This window comes from Achroia grisella, unplaced genomic scaffold, assembly GCF_030625045.1.
Source record: "Achroia grisella isolate CSIRO2021 unplaced genomic scaffold, CSIRO_AGI_Agris_v1 utg2167, whole genome shotgun sequence".
NCBI lineage: Eukaryota > Metazoa > Arthropoda > Insecta > Lepidoptera > Pyralidae > Achroia > Achroia grisella.
This window is the reverse complement of record NW_026712716.1, coordinates 36028-49173: the sequence shown is the minus strand read 5'-3', so window position 1 is coordinate 49173 and position 13146 is coordinate 36028. Positions and strand designations below refer to the sequence as shown.

The window sequence follows — 13146 nt, the reverse complement described above, 5'->3', positions numbered from 1 at the left end:
ATGATCCAAGACACATCTCACTGATGCTGCGATACTTTGAAGTGAATTACAAACTAATTTAATAACTTCGATGTCAAACTGAGGAATTTGTGAAAATGTTACATTCGGAAGTACTCGTACGCGTATGTACTGTGATATAGTTAATACTGCGAGTGAACATCAGCACCGCACCACCAAACTAAACACGCAACGGAAAATTGTCCGCCATTTGAACCCTGCGTGCTGACACTACTTGGAAATTCCCATGACTGTTAATATTTTTGAAGACACACAAATATAAACCAGCCATCAAGAAATAACATAATTTACCTATTGCAAGAAAATATATGAACTATTTGTGCGTTAAATTGCTTACATTGTAAGCTGTATGATGTATGTGATATGGCAGTCAAATTACAGGCAAGAGAAGCAGGACACCGGCCCCACTGGTTAGCAGTGTGTGAGTATGGATAGATGTTTGTTACTCATTCACGCAAAAACTACTGAACGGATTTTGATGAAACTCTACAATAATTTAGCTTACCTATAAATTTCACACATAGCTAGAAAATTATATATGATCGCATATTATGGTCATTACTAGCCTTTATTTTGACGTCTCTACGTTGTATTTCTGATCGATTTTGAGGATCAGTTGTGATCAGTTATTGAAGCTCTTGTTGCCATCTAATGTGTTGTCTAATGTTTACATACACAAATGGGTCCTATTTCAATTAATATATATTATGGTAACTATGCTACTGAACTGCTATTGGGGCATTCTAATTAAAAAAGAAAGCAAATATGTAGGTACAATTCAAATTCAAATTCAAAATATCTTTATTCATGTGTCTATGTCTATGTCTAGGTCTATTATGATATGTCAAATCTACCATTAATTCGGAATGATTCGAGATGAGAAGAACTGACAAGAAACTCAGCTCGTATTCTTTTCAAATAAATGTTTACAGATTAATTTTTAAATTAAAATTTGGGAGAATAGATTAACCACCAGCACTTGCTATTGCAAAAGCAAAAGTCTAATCAGTGTTCGGAACCTGAACAGACCAGTCCCTACAAGCAGCACCCGTTCACGAGTATGAGCCAGTTCCTCAAGATGGGGCTCGTTTAATAACATCTCGATGACAAGCAGATACGATGGTGGTACGATGGTGGGTTGACACACGCTCAGGACGAGTGTCGGAGGAACTTTAATTACATACGGCCGTAATTTATAAATTATAACCAACTTATGTCGTAAATCACATGCAATTAACTGCAAGCTGACTTTTAACGCGAATAAACTGGAACCTACGTCGCTGGGCCGGGCCGTAGGTTTAATAAAAAAAGATAAGTAATTAACCAAAATGAGCTTATATTAAATATAAAACTGACAACAATAATAACGAACAGTAACGACTGACAAGTTGGTCTTTTTTTTTGGCAAAGCAAGATAGATAAGAGAGATGTCGCTCTCCCTAATAGATACATATGAAATTACTAGCTTTTGCCCGCGGCTTCGCTCGCGTTAATTTAGTCTTTATTTATTTCGCGCCTTAGGGGTGGAATTTATCAAAATCCTTTCTTAGGGGATGCCTACGTCATAGTTGCTTTATGCATGCAAAGTCTCAGCCCGATCGGTTTAAAATTGACAAAATTGCATACAAACTTTCATCCTCTATTTTATCCCCTTGGGGGTAGAAATAATCAAAATTCTTTCTTAGCGGATGCCTACGTCCTAACATCTTCCTGTATGGCAAATTTCAGCCCGATCCGTTCAGTGGTTTGTGCTGTGCGTTAATAGATCACTATGTCAGTCACCTTTGAGTTATATATATATTTAGATTATTCAAAATTTAAAAAATCAATTATTCACGTAGAACATTTTAGCCGCTTATAAATGTATTTTTTTTTGTATAAACATTTTTTCTCTACCGTACAGTTCAGTATATAGATCCAATTGAGAATAACTGGCAAGAAACTCAGTTGTATATTTTATTTATTGTTTTTAAATGACAGTTTATTTATAATGTATATTTACATAGGTGTCTATGTCTAACATTAAATGAAAATTCAGTGCATGAACTACTATTGCCATGCACGCTCGTCATTCAAGTAATCGTTCAGTGATTTGCTCAGTAAATATGATTTAACAGATGTTTTTAATTTATTTAAGGGTAATTCCATATAATATTCTATTCTATTTTACTAGCTACTCGCCCCGGCTTCGCTTGGGTGCACGTATATTATACATATAAACCTTCCTCTTGAATCACTTTATCTGTTTAAAAAAACCGCTTCAAAATCCGTTGCGTAATTTTAAAGATTTAAGCATACATAGGAACAGACAGACAGCGACAGCGACTTTGTTGTATGCTATGTAATGATATATGTCCTCAGATAATAGTCACTTAGCTTTCGTACACGTTGCAGAGTCAACAGTAATGAACTGTTACTTTTTTAAATCGATTCACATACATATAGTGGTGAACCTAATGTATTGAACGATGGGAGATTAATAAGTATAATAATTATGTATTGTTAGAGAATTATCTGCGTTGTAATCCTACATGTATGTAATGATGCGGACGATTGCTTACTATCGCTCAATTAACACAATCACCGGCCTTTGTTGTCCGGCGCCGCCTCTACATACGTACATACATACATACATACACGAGTGTGTATGTATATATATATATATATATATACATACGTGCAGTACAGACGGCGAACGTTGCGTGTTGTATGTGAGGCCGCGCCGTGCCGCGCCGGCCGCGGTGACACATGACGATGCGTCTTCTTTAGTTCAATCGAGACACAAACACATACATATATATATACTGACACTGAAAAATGCGTTTGCACTTGGCAAACTACATCTTTAACAGGATACGTAGCTATATAGCTGCAGTCATATTATGATGTTAGTAGCACATCTTGGGTGCCGGATTTGAACCCCGACGTTGAAATCCTGACATACAGATGTACAATGTCACGAGCGATAAGGACCGTAAATGTCTAAACTAATAATTAAAATTCGTAATAATTACTGCTTCATAAATAGTTATGACATTTATTAGGAAGCATACTAATATACAGACTGACATAAATATTTAGCTCTTGGTATCCACGCTGGGGGAAGGACTTGTTAGTATCGGGGACTAGGTCCAAGTAACTGCAGTGCATCGTCACAGGTCTACCTCATTCCTGTTAATTTCGCCATGATAGGCTATGACATGTCTTTATGCTCATAACAATAACATAACATAATATCATCTTGGACTGGTGCCCCGCCAGAAGAACGTAGTGTTAGCGCAAAGAGGGGCAATTTTATGTATTTATCCAGTTAAAAAATCCACGACGCATGTTTGTATATTTACATTATTCCAATATATTTTATAATACGTTATTATATCCTACGAAAAATCATCAGAATCATTACATAGTATAAAACAAAGTTGCTGTCGCTGTCTATCCGTCCCTATGCAAGCTTAAATCTTTAAAACTACGTAACGGATTTTGAAGCGGTTTTTTTTAATAGATATATATATAATACATGTACACCCGTGCGAAGCCGGGGCGAGTAGCTAGTAATATATAAATACAAACAGTTGAAAAGTACCACGGCAAATAAAAGTTTAATTAAAGTCGCGGCTAGAAGCGAAAATTTCCACTTAATTACTGAAGAAAGTTGCCAATATTCGAAAGACAAATTACCACATAAATCGTGGCGACACGCACGACGCGACCGACGCGCCGTGTGTCAGTGTTGCCAGCTCGCTTTACCTCCTTATATGGAGAATTGGCGAGCGGCGCGGCGGACTAAATAGCGGAAACGAATCTCAGTTCTTTAATAAAATACACATTATTATTATTATTAAATATACCGACGATATTACATACGTTGTAAACAATCTGAAGGTTGCGGCTGCAATATATGCACCGAGGGCCCATCCATTAATCACGTAAGCCTCACGTGCCCCCCTGGCAGGGGATGGACAAAAATTATGAAATATCACAAGGGGGGGGGGGGGGGGGTCTAGTAAGACATCACGTGTATTTATTTTATGCCAATCAAAAACAATCTGCAACCTTTCTGTCTAGACATTTTTATCATGGTCCTTAATTTCAGAATAAAATAAGATTATACTGTATACCTGTATTTAAAGATGATTCTTTGTAGGTACCAAAATAGACGTGATGTTGAGTGGGGGAGGGGGGTGGGTAGTTTTAAACCTCACCAAAGGGGAAGGGGGGTAAAAAATGCTTATAAAAAGATCACGTGATTAATGGACGGCCCCCAAACAGTTCAATTCGTGAGTATAACCGTTATCAGTGGCCTGGTTGCACAGCTTGTGACTAGATGGCGCTGTATAATATGCCCAGGAATATTTACTTATTTTTCTCTTTCACACTACACCACTTACAAGCACTTTTCTGAGGGTCTTAAAAAAAGTCGTAAATTTTTTTGTGTGTACATTGTACAATGTCCTCTCTATACTAACCATCATCTATCTGCTTCTTCCTTATCCCATTCATTTGATGTCGGCGTAATATGATTTTCTTTTCCAGTTATTTTTTTTTATACTACTATGATGGCAAACAAGCATACGGCCAATCTGATGGTAAATAGTTACCGTAGCCTATGAACGCCTGAAATTATTTGTTTATTATTTACTATATATATTTATTTATTTACTCCCATTCTTGCCATATCATTTTTCACACAGTCCATCCGTCTGTTTCTCTTTTTTCGGCCTACCTTATACTAAACAGATTATTACTATTACAATTCTAATTAAAAACGATATTAAAAATGGATAAAACACAAGCAAGTAAGAGTTAATAAATATAAATTTAACGGTCTCGGTGGTCTTGTGGTCTAGCACACCGCCTTACTTCCGATGGTCACGGGTTCGATTCCTCGCACGACACAAACATTTGTATTCATTAGTACAATTGTTTGTATCGGTCTGGGTGTTTTCTATGTATGTATAATATTTATGTATTTACGAAAATAAATATATTCATGTATTTGTATCAGTTATCTAGGACCCATAACACAAGCTTAATCTAGCTTAACTTGGGTCTAGATGGCGCTTTGTGAATTATCCTGAGATTATTATTAAAATCGTATTTGTGTATATCTTGAAATAAATATATTGCAAATTAATTTCGCGAAGCCTCCAGTCGCGGTCGCGGATCCTAAATGTCGACGTTGCTGCTAGTTTTCCGTCGTTTTTCTGCCGAGCACGATGACATACGTAATGATTGTACCGGCCGCCACACCCGAAATAAACGTGACGCCGGCCGCCAGCCCTCCGCTACTATGTCATATACTTACTTATGTACATCTAAATCTCACTCAGATCGATCCCCGCTCTATATCGCGCCGCGCCGCGCCGCTAAAATAAACACTGCACTTGCAACTAACTGGCAGCGGCGCGTGGCCAGCGACACACCACGGCACACCACCACACCACCCGCGATACCAAACACTAACAGATAATCAATTCAATAAACAAACCACATTATTTGGTAGCAAATTAACGACTAAATGATTACTCTTCAAACTCTACACTATATATTGTTACTACTTATTATTTACTAGGTTTTATCCGCGGCTTCGCTCGCATTGAATCAAAAATATTTGTTTTTTATAAAAAGTATTCTATGTTCATTCTAATATTTCCAAGAACATGTGTACAAAATTTCGTCCGAAAGCAGTCAAATAAAAGTAGCCTAAGTTACTCCTTATTACATACATACATAACTACCTGTCAGTGAAAGTTCCGTCAAAATCGGTCCAGCCATTTCAGAGATTATCCGGAACAAACATACAGGCAGACTAAAATTGTAAAAATGTTATTTTGGTGTATGTACCGTATTTATATTCATATGCATGTAGTAAAAAACTGTTATTCAAATATTATAAACAGACACTACAATTTTATTTAAATGTACAATGATTTGTTGCTATTTTTATTATATACTAGTTACCAGGTATTACCAGGTAACCCAATCATTTCTAGAATTAAATGGACGGATTAAAACAATGTGTTTTCTCTATAAAATAAATCATAATATTTGGGCATATTTTGGCTGATTTCTATAACACTGGAACGACATCAGCCCTCCTCGAACTGTATCTAATGAAGTCAACTCGATGAATACAGTACACGCTAATTACACGAGTGCGAGACCACAAAGGATCACGTTGAGATATCATATGACAGTTAACGAGATCTCTGATCGATTCGTGAAGTGACACAGTCAATGAAACTGTAATATATATATATATATATATATATATGTATATCTTATACATGAAATTCTCGTGTCACAATGTTATTTACCATACTCCTCTGAAACGGCTTGACCGATATTTATGAAATTTTATATGCATATTCAGTAGGTCTGTGAATCGGCTACTATCACTTCGGGGTACCCCTAACATTATTTTTTAATTTTTTGGGCAAATTTTTGATTTATATTTTTTTATTATGTGTTATTAAAAAATACATACAACACTAAATTTTCACCCTTCTATCACCAACCCCTATTTTTTTATAGCATTATTATTTTATATGGCAAAACAACGTTTGCCGGGACAGCTGGTGTATATATTATATATTTACAGCCTCCCCGCGCTACTATTTGGCCAGATTGCTTTTAACAGTCCATCTCCGATGAATGTAAAAACTCGTCTACCTCTAGTGCATCCTTTAAATGTCATTATACAAGTATACTTATTCTAGATTTCAATGTATTATTGTGAACGCCGAATAGTTCTCGAGCTGATTTTATGGTAATAATAGTTTTAATACGGCGCGGAACAGAAAGTGATGGAGTGGTGGCAGTGTTCTTGGAACTCGCCGTCCAAGAGTTGGCCACTAACCATGACTGTGCACTATGGTAATGGTGCGCGTACTTCCCGTACATTGTTTTGCTGTCTGTTTGTAACGAGAATGTTCGATTGGGCGTTATTGATTACTAGCAGTACCCCGCGGCGCCGCCCGTGTGAACTCGCAACAGTGTACCACATTTTAAGTCTATTCGTTTTCCGTTTAACCGTAACTGAGTAATTAAGAAACAAACTCACATTAACAACGACACGATTGTAGGACTCACTAGTTCAACAAAGAAAACGGTAGCATATATATGTATTCTTAATTTTCATTCATATTTATTAAAAACATCCCAAGTATGCCCAATGTTTAAGTAAAGTTAAATAAATTGATTCACATTGTATGTGTGCAAATCTCTACTTGTTTGTAGTAGAGGCAGATACGAGGTAATAGAAATGTATGGAATACATTAATTATAGATTTAACTCCAAAATAATAAGAGCTTGCATTACAATATCTTTATAACTCTTGCATATACAGAATTAAATACACATCTAACAGGCATAGAGGTTATAGAGGAAATAATGTGAGTGATAGCTCTATATATGTACGAGTATGTATCTACGAGTATATATATATATGTATGTATATGTATGTGTAGGTTGTTATTATTATTATTATATATAGCTTGGTGAGTGCTTTAATAGGTATTACACTGTAATACTTACCAAGAGGATGTAATTTGATAAATAAATAAATAAATTAAAATAATATTATGTTTCCGGTTACTATTTATATTAGTTCATCAAAGTCTGCCACTAAAACAACTCCGCTGCAACCACAGTCACGTTTTAAAGTCAAGTTCAAAGTCCAAAAGGCAGAATGCAATCGAATAATAAAACGTCTTGGCACTCACAAACATTTACTTACTGACATAATGCGACCAATGTGTGTGTATGTGTGTGTGTGTGTGTGTGTGTGTGTGCATCTCAGATCAATAACTAAAGCAAGCCTACACGTGTATATGTACATCGAGTGCAGGTACTGCTGCTACACGCATATACAATACATATTGGTCGCAATGTTTAATTGTATAAATCACTGGCGAATTCTAATTGTCAACAATTTATTTATTTAACTTTAATGCACAAAAACAATGTGTACACATGGCGGAGTTAATACCATGCGGCGTTATCTACCAGGCAACCAACCATGAGTGGCGCAGAGACAGATTGTTGGCGGTGCACTAATATAAACGAGACATGTCAACAAAAAGATATATAAATATAAACATATATATATAAATATTTATATAAATAAATACATAATGATCCGATAATCAAATTATTAGTACGGCCCCAAATTGAAAGTAAGAAAATATTGAGAGACCATAGGGAAGTAACAGAAAGATGTGAAAAAAGAAGAAGCACAGTAACAAAAGTTACAAATTTAAATAATGTTCCCGCAATTTGTGGCGGTTACTGATGGCGGTCTTGATATCAAGAGGTAAGTCATTCCAGAGTTTGATTGCCTGAACGGCGAAGGAATAATGGATGAAGCCGGACAAATGAGTCGGGATATGAATGTACTATGAGTTTAATCTGGTTATTATTAGGTCGGCGCGAACAGATCACTCGATTGCTACGGTACTTATCGTTTATAAAAGTTGCGATTGTGAAACCGATCCAGCCATCGGCAGGATCTAAATAAAGAAACACTACATAGTTTTTTGACCTCATGAATCATCCACGCCGCGGCGGCCGTGCATCGGCGATTTCCATGCGACGGACACAAATTATAATACATATTTTTAACCCCAACAAAAATACAGACACACAGTCATCGCAGTCGCCACTGAAAGAACTAATTGTGAAAAATATTCAAGCGTGGCCACTCCGGCAGCAGTGGTTTGTATTCCAAATTGGCCACTCGATTCTCCCAAATTTGAATTTAAAAATTAATCTGTATTATTGTAAACATGTACAACATTTATTTATAAAGAATACGAGCTGAGTTTCTTGTCAGTTCTTCTCGTCTCGAAATCATTCCGAACTGACGGTACATTTGACATATCATAAGGGTCTGTAATAGACCTGCATGAATAAAGATATTTTGAGTTTTAATTCCAAATGAACAGCAACGCCGGCGGTAGTAACGTTACTCTGTAGCACGCGTGTGCCGCACTCTCTCTGCTCTAACTATTTACTGATCGTTTACTAACAATTTCGCAACACGCAAATTACACAACGGTCACTTTGTGTTCAAGAATATTTCTGGATTTGTTAAAATAAACCCATTAAACAGGAACTTGTTCAAGGTAAAAACTGCAGCAACAGTTTAACTGCAAAGTTGCAGCGTCCATCCGTACCATCCTGATCATCTGGATGAATTACCAAGCACAACCACATTGTGGAATCACCTTCCAGCAATGGTATTTCCGAACCGATACGATATTGAAACCTTCAAGAAAAGAGCTTATTCCTTTATATGTAAGCTTCACTTCGGTTTTGTTATCCTGTTAGGTAATACCTGCTGTAGACTTAAAATTAATCTACAAGAGAGACTGCAATGTGGAAATATATGTAGAACTAACTGTGCCCGCGACTTCGTCTGCGTGGAATAGTTGCCATGGATAGCAAAAATATTTAATAATCTAACCTAAAAAAGTGAAAAATGACGTATTCACATTCATCAATAAAAGTTACATTTACAACGTACGGTCTACTACTATTAAAGTTAGTATACAGAATTTCGAAAAATGCTTACTATAAAATTGAAGAATTCGTTAACGACAATACTGTTTTTATAGAAAAACTTTAAATCCATAGCACTGACAATATTATCTGATTACACTAATGCTACTAAATGAGTGCGTAGCGATTTCTATGTTGATTATCGCATGCCTCTTACTTGTTATACTGTAATTATTATATAAAAAAAACATCTATTCAAAAGGGCAACAAACAAGTTTCTTGCTCATTCCTCTTGTGATGAATCTGCATTCCGAATGAGTGGTAGAATCAAAATATGACTATTCAAAAGTGCTTGTAATGAGTTTATTTGAATAAAGATTATTTCTATTTCTATTTAAAAAAAAAATATTGATACCAATTAAACAAACTACCACCGTAACATCAAAAATAATACGTCATAAGTTTCTGTGTAACTAAAATTTGTGTAAACTGTTTTTTTTTTTGTAATGAACGTGGACAATTCTCACAGCGCTTCTAGCTAAGCTAAGCCTGTGTTATGGGTACTAGACAACTGCAATAATCATTTAAAATACATTATTTTGTAAATACGTACATAATATACAAAAAGAACACCCAGATATGGACATTCATACTCTTGAATACAAATGTTTGTGCCGTGCGAGGAATCGAAATCGCGACCCTCGGAAGTAAGGTGATGTACTAAACCGTTAAACAACCCCATAAAACACTTTAAAGTCAACACGAGATTTATTTTATTATTCATTAATAAAAATAATGATAGCAATGTTTCCAGTTTTCTTCTACTCCGTACATTAGGTATTTTAAGAAGTACAGCCGGAATGGGAGCCTACTGACAATAGGTGTAAAACAAAGTTACTGGGCTTGCAATGTTCAGTAAGATGGAGTGACAATGTTCAAAGATTAACATCCATTGTTGTATAATATTATATTACGCTTGTATTATTTTTTTAATTTGCATGTCAAAATACAGACAGCCGGCCGTAACACCGGAGCCGGTGACACATGTGTAAATAAACTTCCGTGCCCTTATGATTTTAATAGTCTCTGGAACAGCTGCCGCGTGACTCAGACGACATTGGACCGCGAAATGCCGCAGAACTCGAGTCATGTATTTAAAAACATTTGGCCGTGAATTTGATAATGGAATAATAAAAAAGCTAACAGAAATGTCCTGTTTACTGACAACCAGAGGACACGCAACGACGGCCTTTAAAATGAAACGTTTAATATATATTTAATATTATAATAACACAGAGATTGTTTCGCCAATTAAACTGTGGCGTTTTTTAATTTCATAATTATTGAATTCTATAGTATAGGTTTTAGCTACCTACAGTATTCCCGTTGAGGTTTCACTCTGATTATTCAAATTTAAATCAAGTCAGCAATAGATGGTCAATTCAAGACAAAAAAAAATAGAATTAAAAATAAAATAGAACTCACATTATGTTGATGCAGAGTAAAGACGACGTTGTCGAAAGCCGTCGAGTTGGACAGCGCTTCTGAGCTTCCACGCAGCAGTTCAGCCAGCAGATCGGCGCCCGGCTTCACACCGACCAATTTAGACGGAGATGATGTCGCCCTCACGTGTGTTGGCCCTCGCGGTCTCGTGTTTACAGGGATTGCAGCTCCAGCACTCGTTTTTCGACTAGGAACTGTGGCATCCGAAAAGCTTCTCCTACTGGTTTCCATCGAGCGACTAGGTGCTTCTAAATTCTTTCCAAATGGTCCTCGACTTGCCATATACTGTTGTCGTTTCGCTTCTACATCCGATGTGTCCGAGGGACTGAACGGAGAGGGTGACGCCGTGCGGTCTCGCGAACAGGAGTCGCTCTCGGCTTCAGAAGGGGAATCTCCTCGTGATGTAACCCCATATTTTCGTCTCGTCTTATATGAATCATCCTCTCTTTCGTCAGAACTTTGTTGTGAGAATCTCGCTCTTCTTGCCCTTAACTCTTCTGATCTGGGCCACATAAGAGTCGGAACGTCGGATGGACAGGGACTCGGAGGTCCATTTGTACATGAATCATCAGACTTATCACCTAATAATGAAGAACTTCTAGTCTCAGTAGATAGCCGCATTTCTTGAAGAGACGCGTCACTATTCTCGCGCTTACAACCATTTATGGAGGTCAGATTGTCCTCTTCTCCTCCGTCATCGCTAGCTGTCGTGATATATATGCCTTTTCTTCTTTTAATTTTGTCAAAAGGTCGCCGTCGCTCCCGCACTCCGACGGGAGCCGGAGTACAAGGATTTTGTACAGCAGCTAATAAATTTGCAACTTGTTCACTCGTAATCGTTTCATCCTCTTTATCTCTATCTAAAGACCCATCTGATGCATGATCGGAACGTTGTGGTTCTTCCGGCGGTAACTCTTTCGACCACTGTTTCACTATACACTCGTATACGGGCACAGGAATAGAACTTTCCACTGCACTCACGGTATTGTCACACGTATTAGGAACGCTAGCACATTCACAGTCTAAATTGGCACACGCGTTAGGGGGAGGAGCGGGAAGCGGAGGAAAAGCGAAGGGTTGGGCTGGCTCTAACGGCGAGGTTCCTTCACTGTGCGCTTGCGCACTATCCGCCTGCGAACCATCACTTTCTTCACGCAGTTCGTGCAACACTCGCGGCGCCATCAGCGCGGGTAAACTACCACCGGCGTCAGCGGATCCCTCTTCTCTCACGGAGGGTATACGACGCGGAAGAGGATGCGTCAACGATCGAGCACCGAGTTGCTTATGTGGCGAGGCGTCCGGCGGAGGAGATCGCGCGGCCGGAGACGCATGGGCCAACAATCCTTCGTCCGAACCGACCGCCGAATCGACCGAGGCGACCGAACCGCCCTCGGTCGTGTTCTCATCGGCGGCTATACTCGAGGACTCGGCGTCGTCGCGCGGGGCGGCCCCGGCGCCGACGGCGTCCGCTTCGGCCGGCCGTCTTCCGAAGTCGAAAATGGAACGCTGACGAACGGCCGCACCGCGATAATACTCGTCCTGAGCGAAGTCGCCCTGCGAGAAGGAGGCGCTGCGGTACGGTATAGTCTTTTGGGCGTAGGAGCCGACGATGGACCTGGGCTCGACGCGCACCAGCGTGATGTTGTCGGCGTCGAAGTCGTCGCAGCGGTCGACGGAGAGGCCGCGCGCGGGGCTGTGGCGGTGGCGCGCGCGCGGCGGCGGCACGGGCGGCGGCGCGGGCAGCGCCGGCGCGGAGAGCGGCGCCGGCGCGCGCGGCAGCAGCCGCTCGGTGAGCGCCTGCAGCCGCTGGTGGCGCGAGGGCCGCTCGTCGCGCGCGCCGCGGCCCAGGCGCCGCTGCAGCCGCTCCAGCGTGCGGCGGTCGGGCGCGGCGCGGCCGAGGCACGCCGCCAGCGCCTCCTCGGAGCAGCAGCGGCACGGGCACGAGCGCGGCGGCGGCGCGCGGCGCACCGAGCACCGCACCGCGCCCGGCGCCACGAGCGGCGACCTGCGCACGCGACGCGTCACACCTCACGCCTCGCTCCTCGCTCCTCGCTCCTCGCTCTCGAGCGCGCGTCGCGCTCGCACTCCACGTCGCGTCGCGCGCGCTTCGCTCGGCGGAT

General features: G+C 39.8%; 1 protein-coding gene across 1 annotated transcript in view; it reads right to left on the bottom strand.

Annotated features, from left to right (window-relative positions):
• Window positions 1-13146, bottom strand: part of LOC131842379 (rho guanine nucleotide exchange factor 17-like) — a 92823-nt gene that overhangs the window by 60543 nt on the left and 19134 nt on the right. Inside the window, exon 3 of the mRNA XM_059190922.1 lies at window positions 11009-13031. Coding sequence (XP_059046905.1) covers window positions 11009-13031 — 2023 coding nt within the window. The remainder of the gene's footprint in view (window positions 1-11008; window positions 13032-13146) is intronic.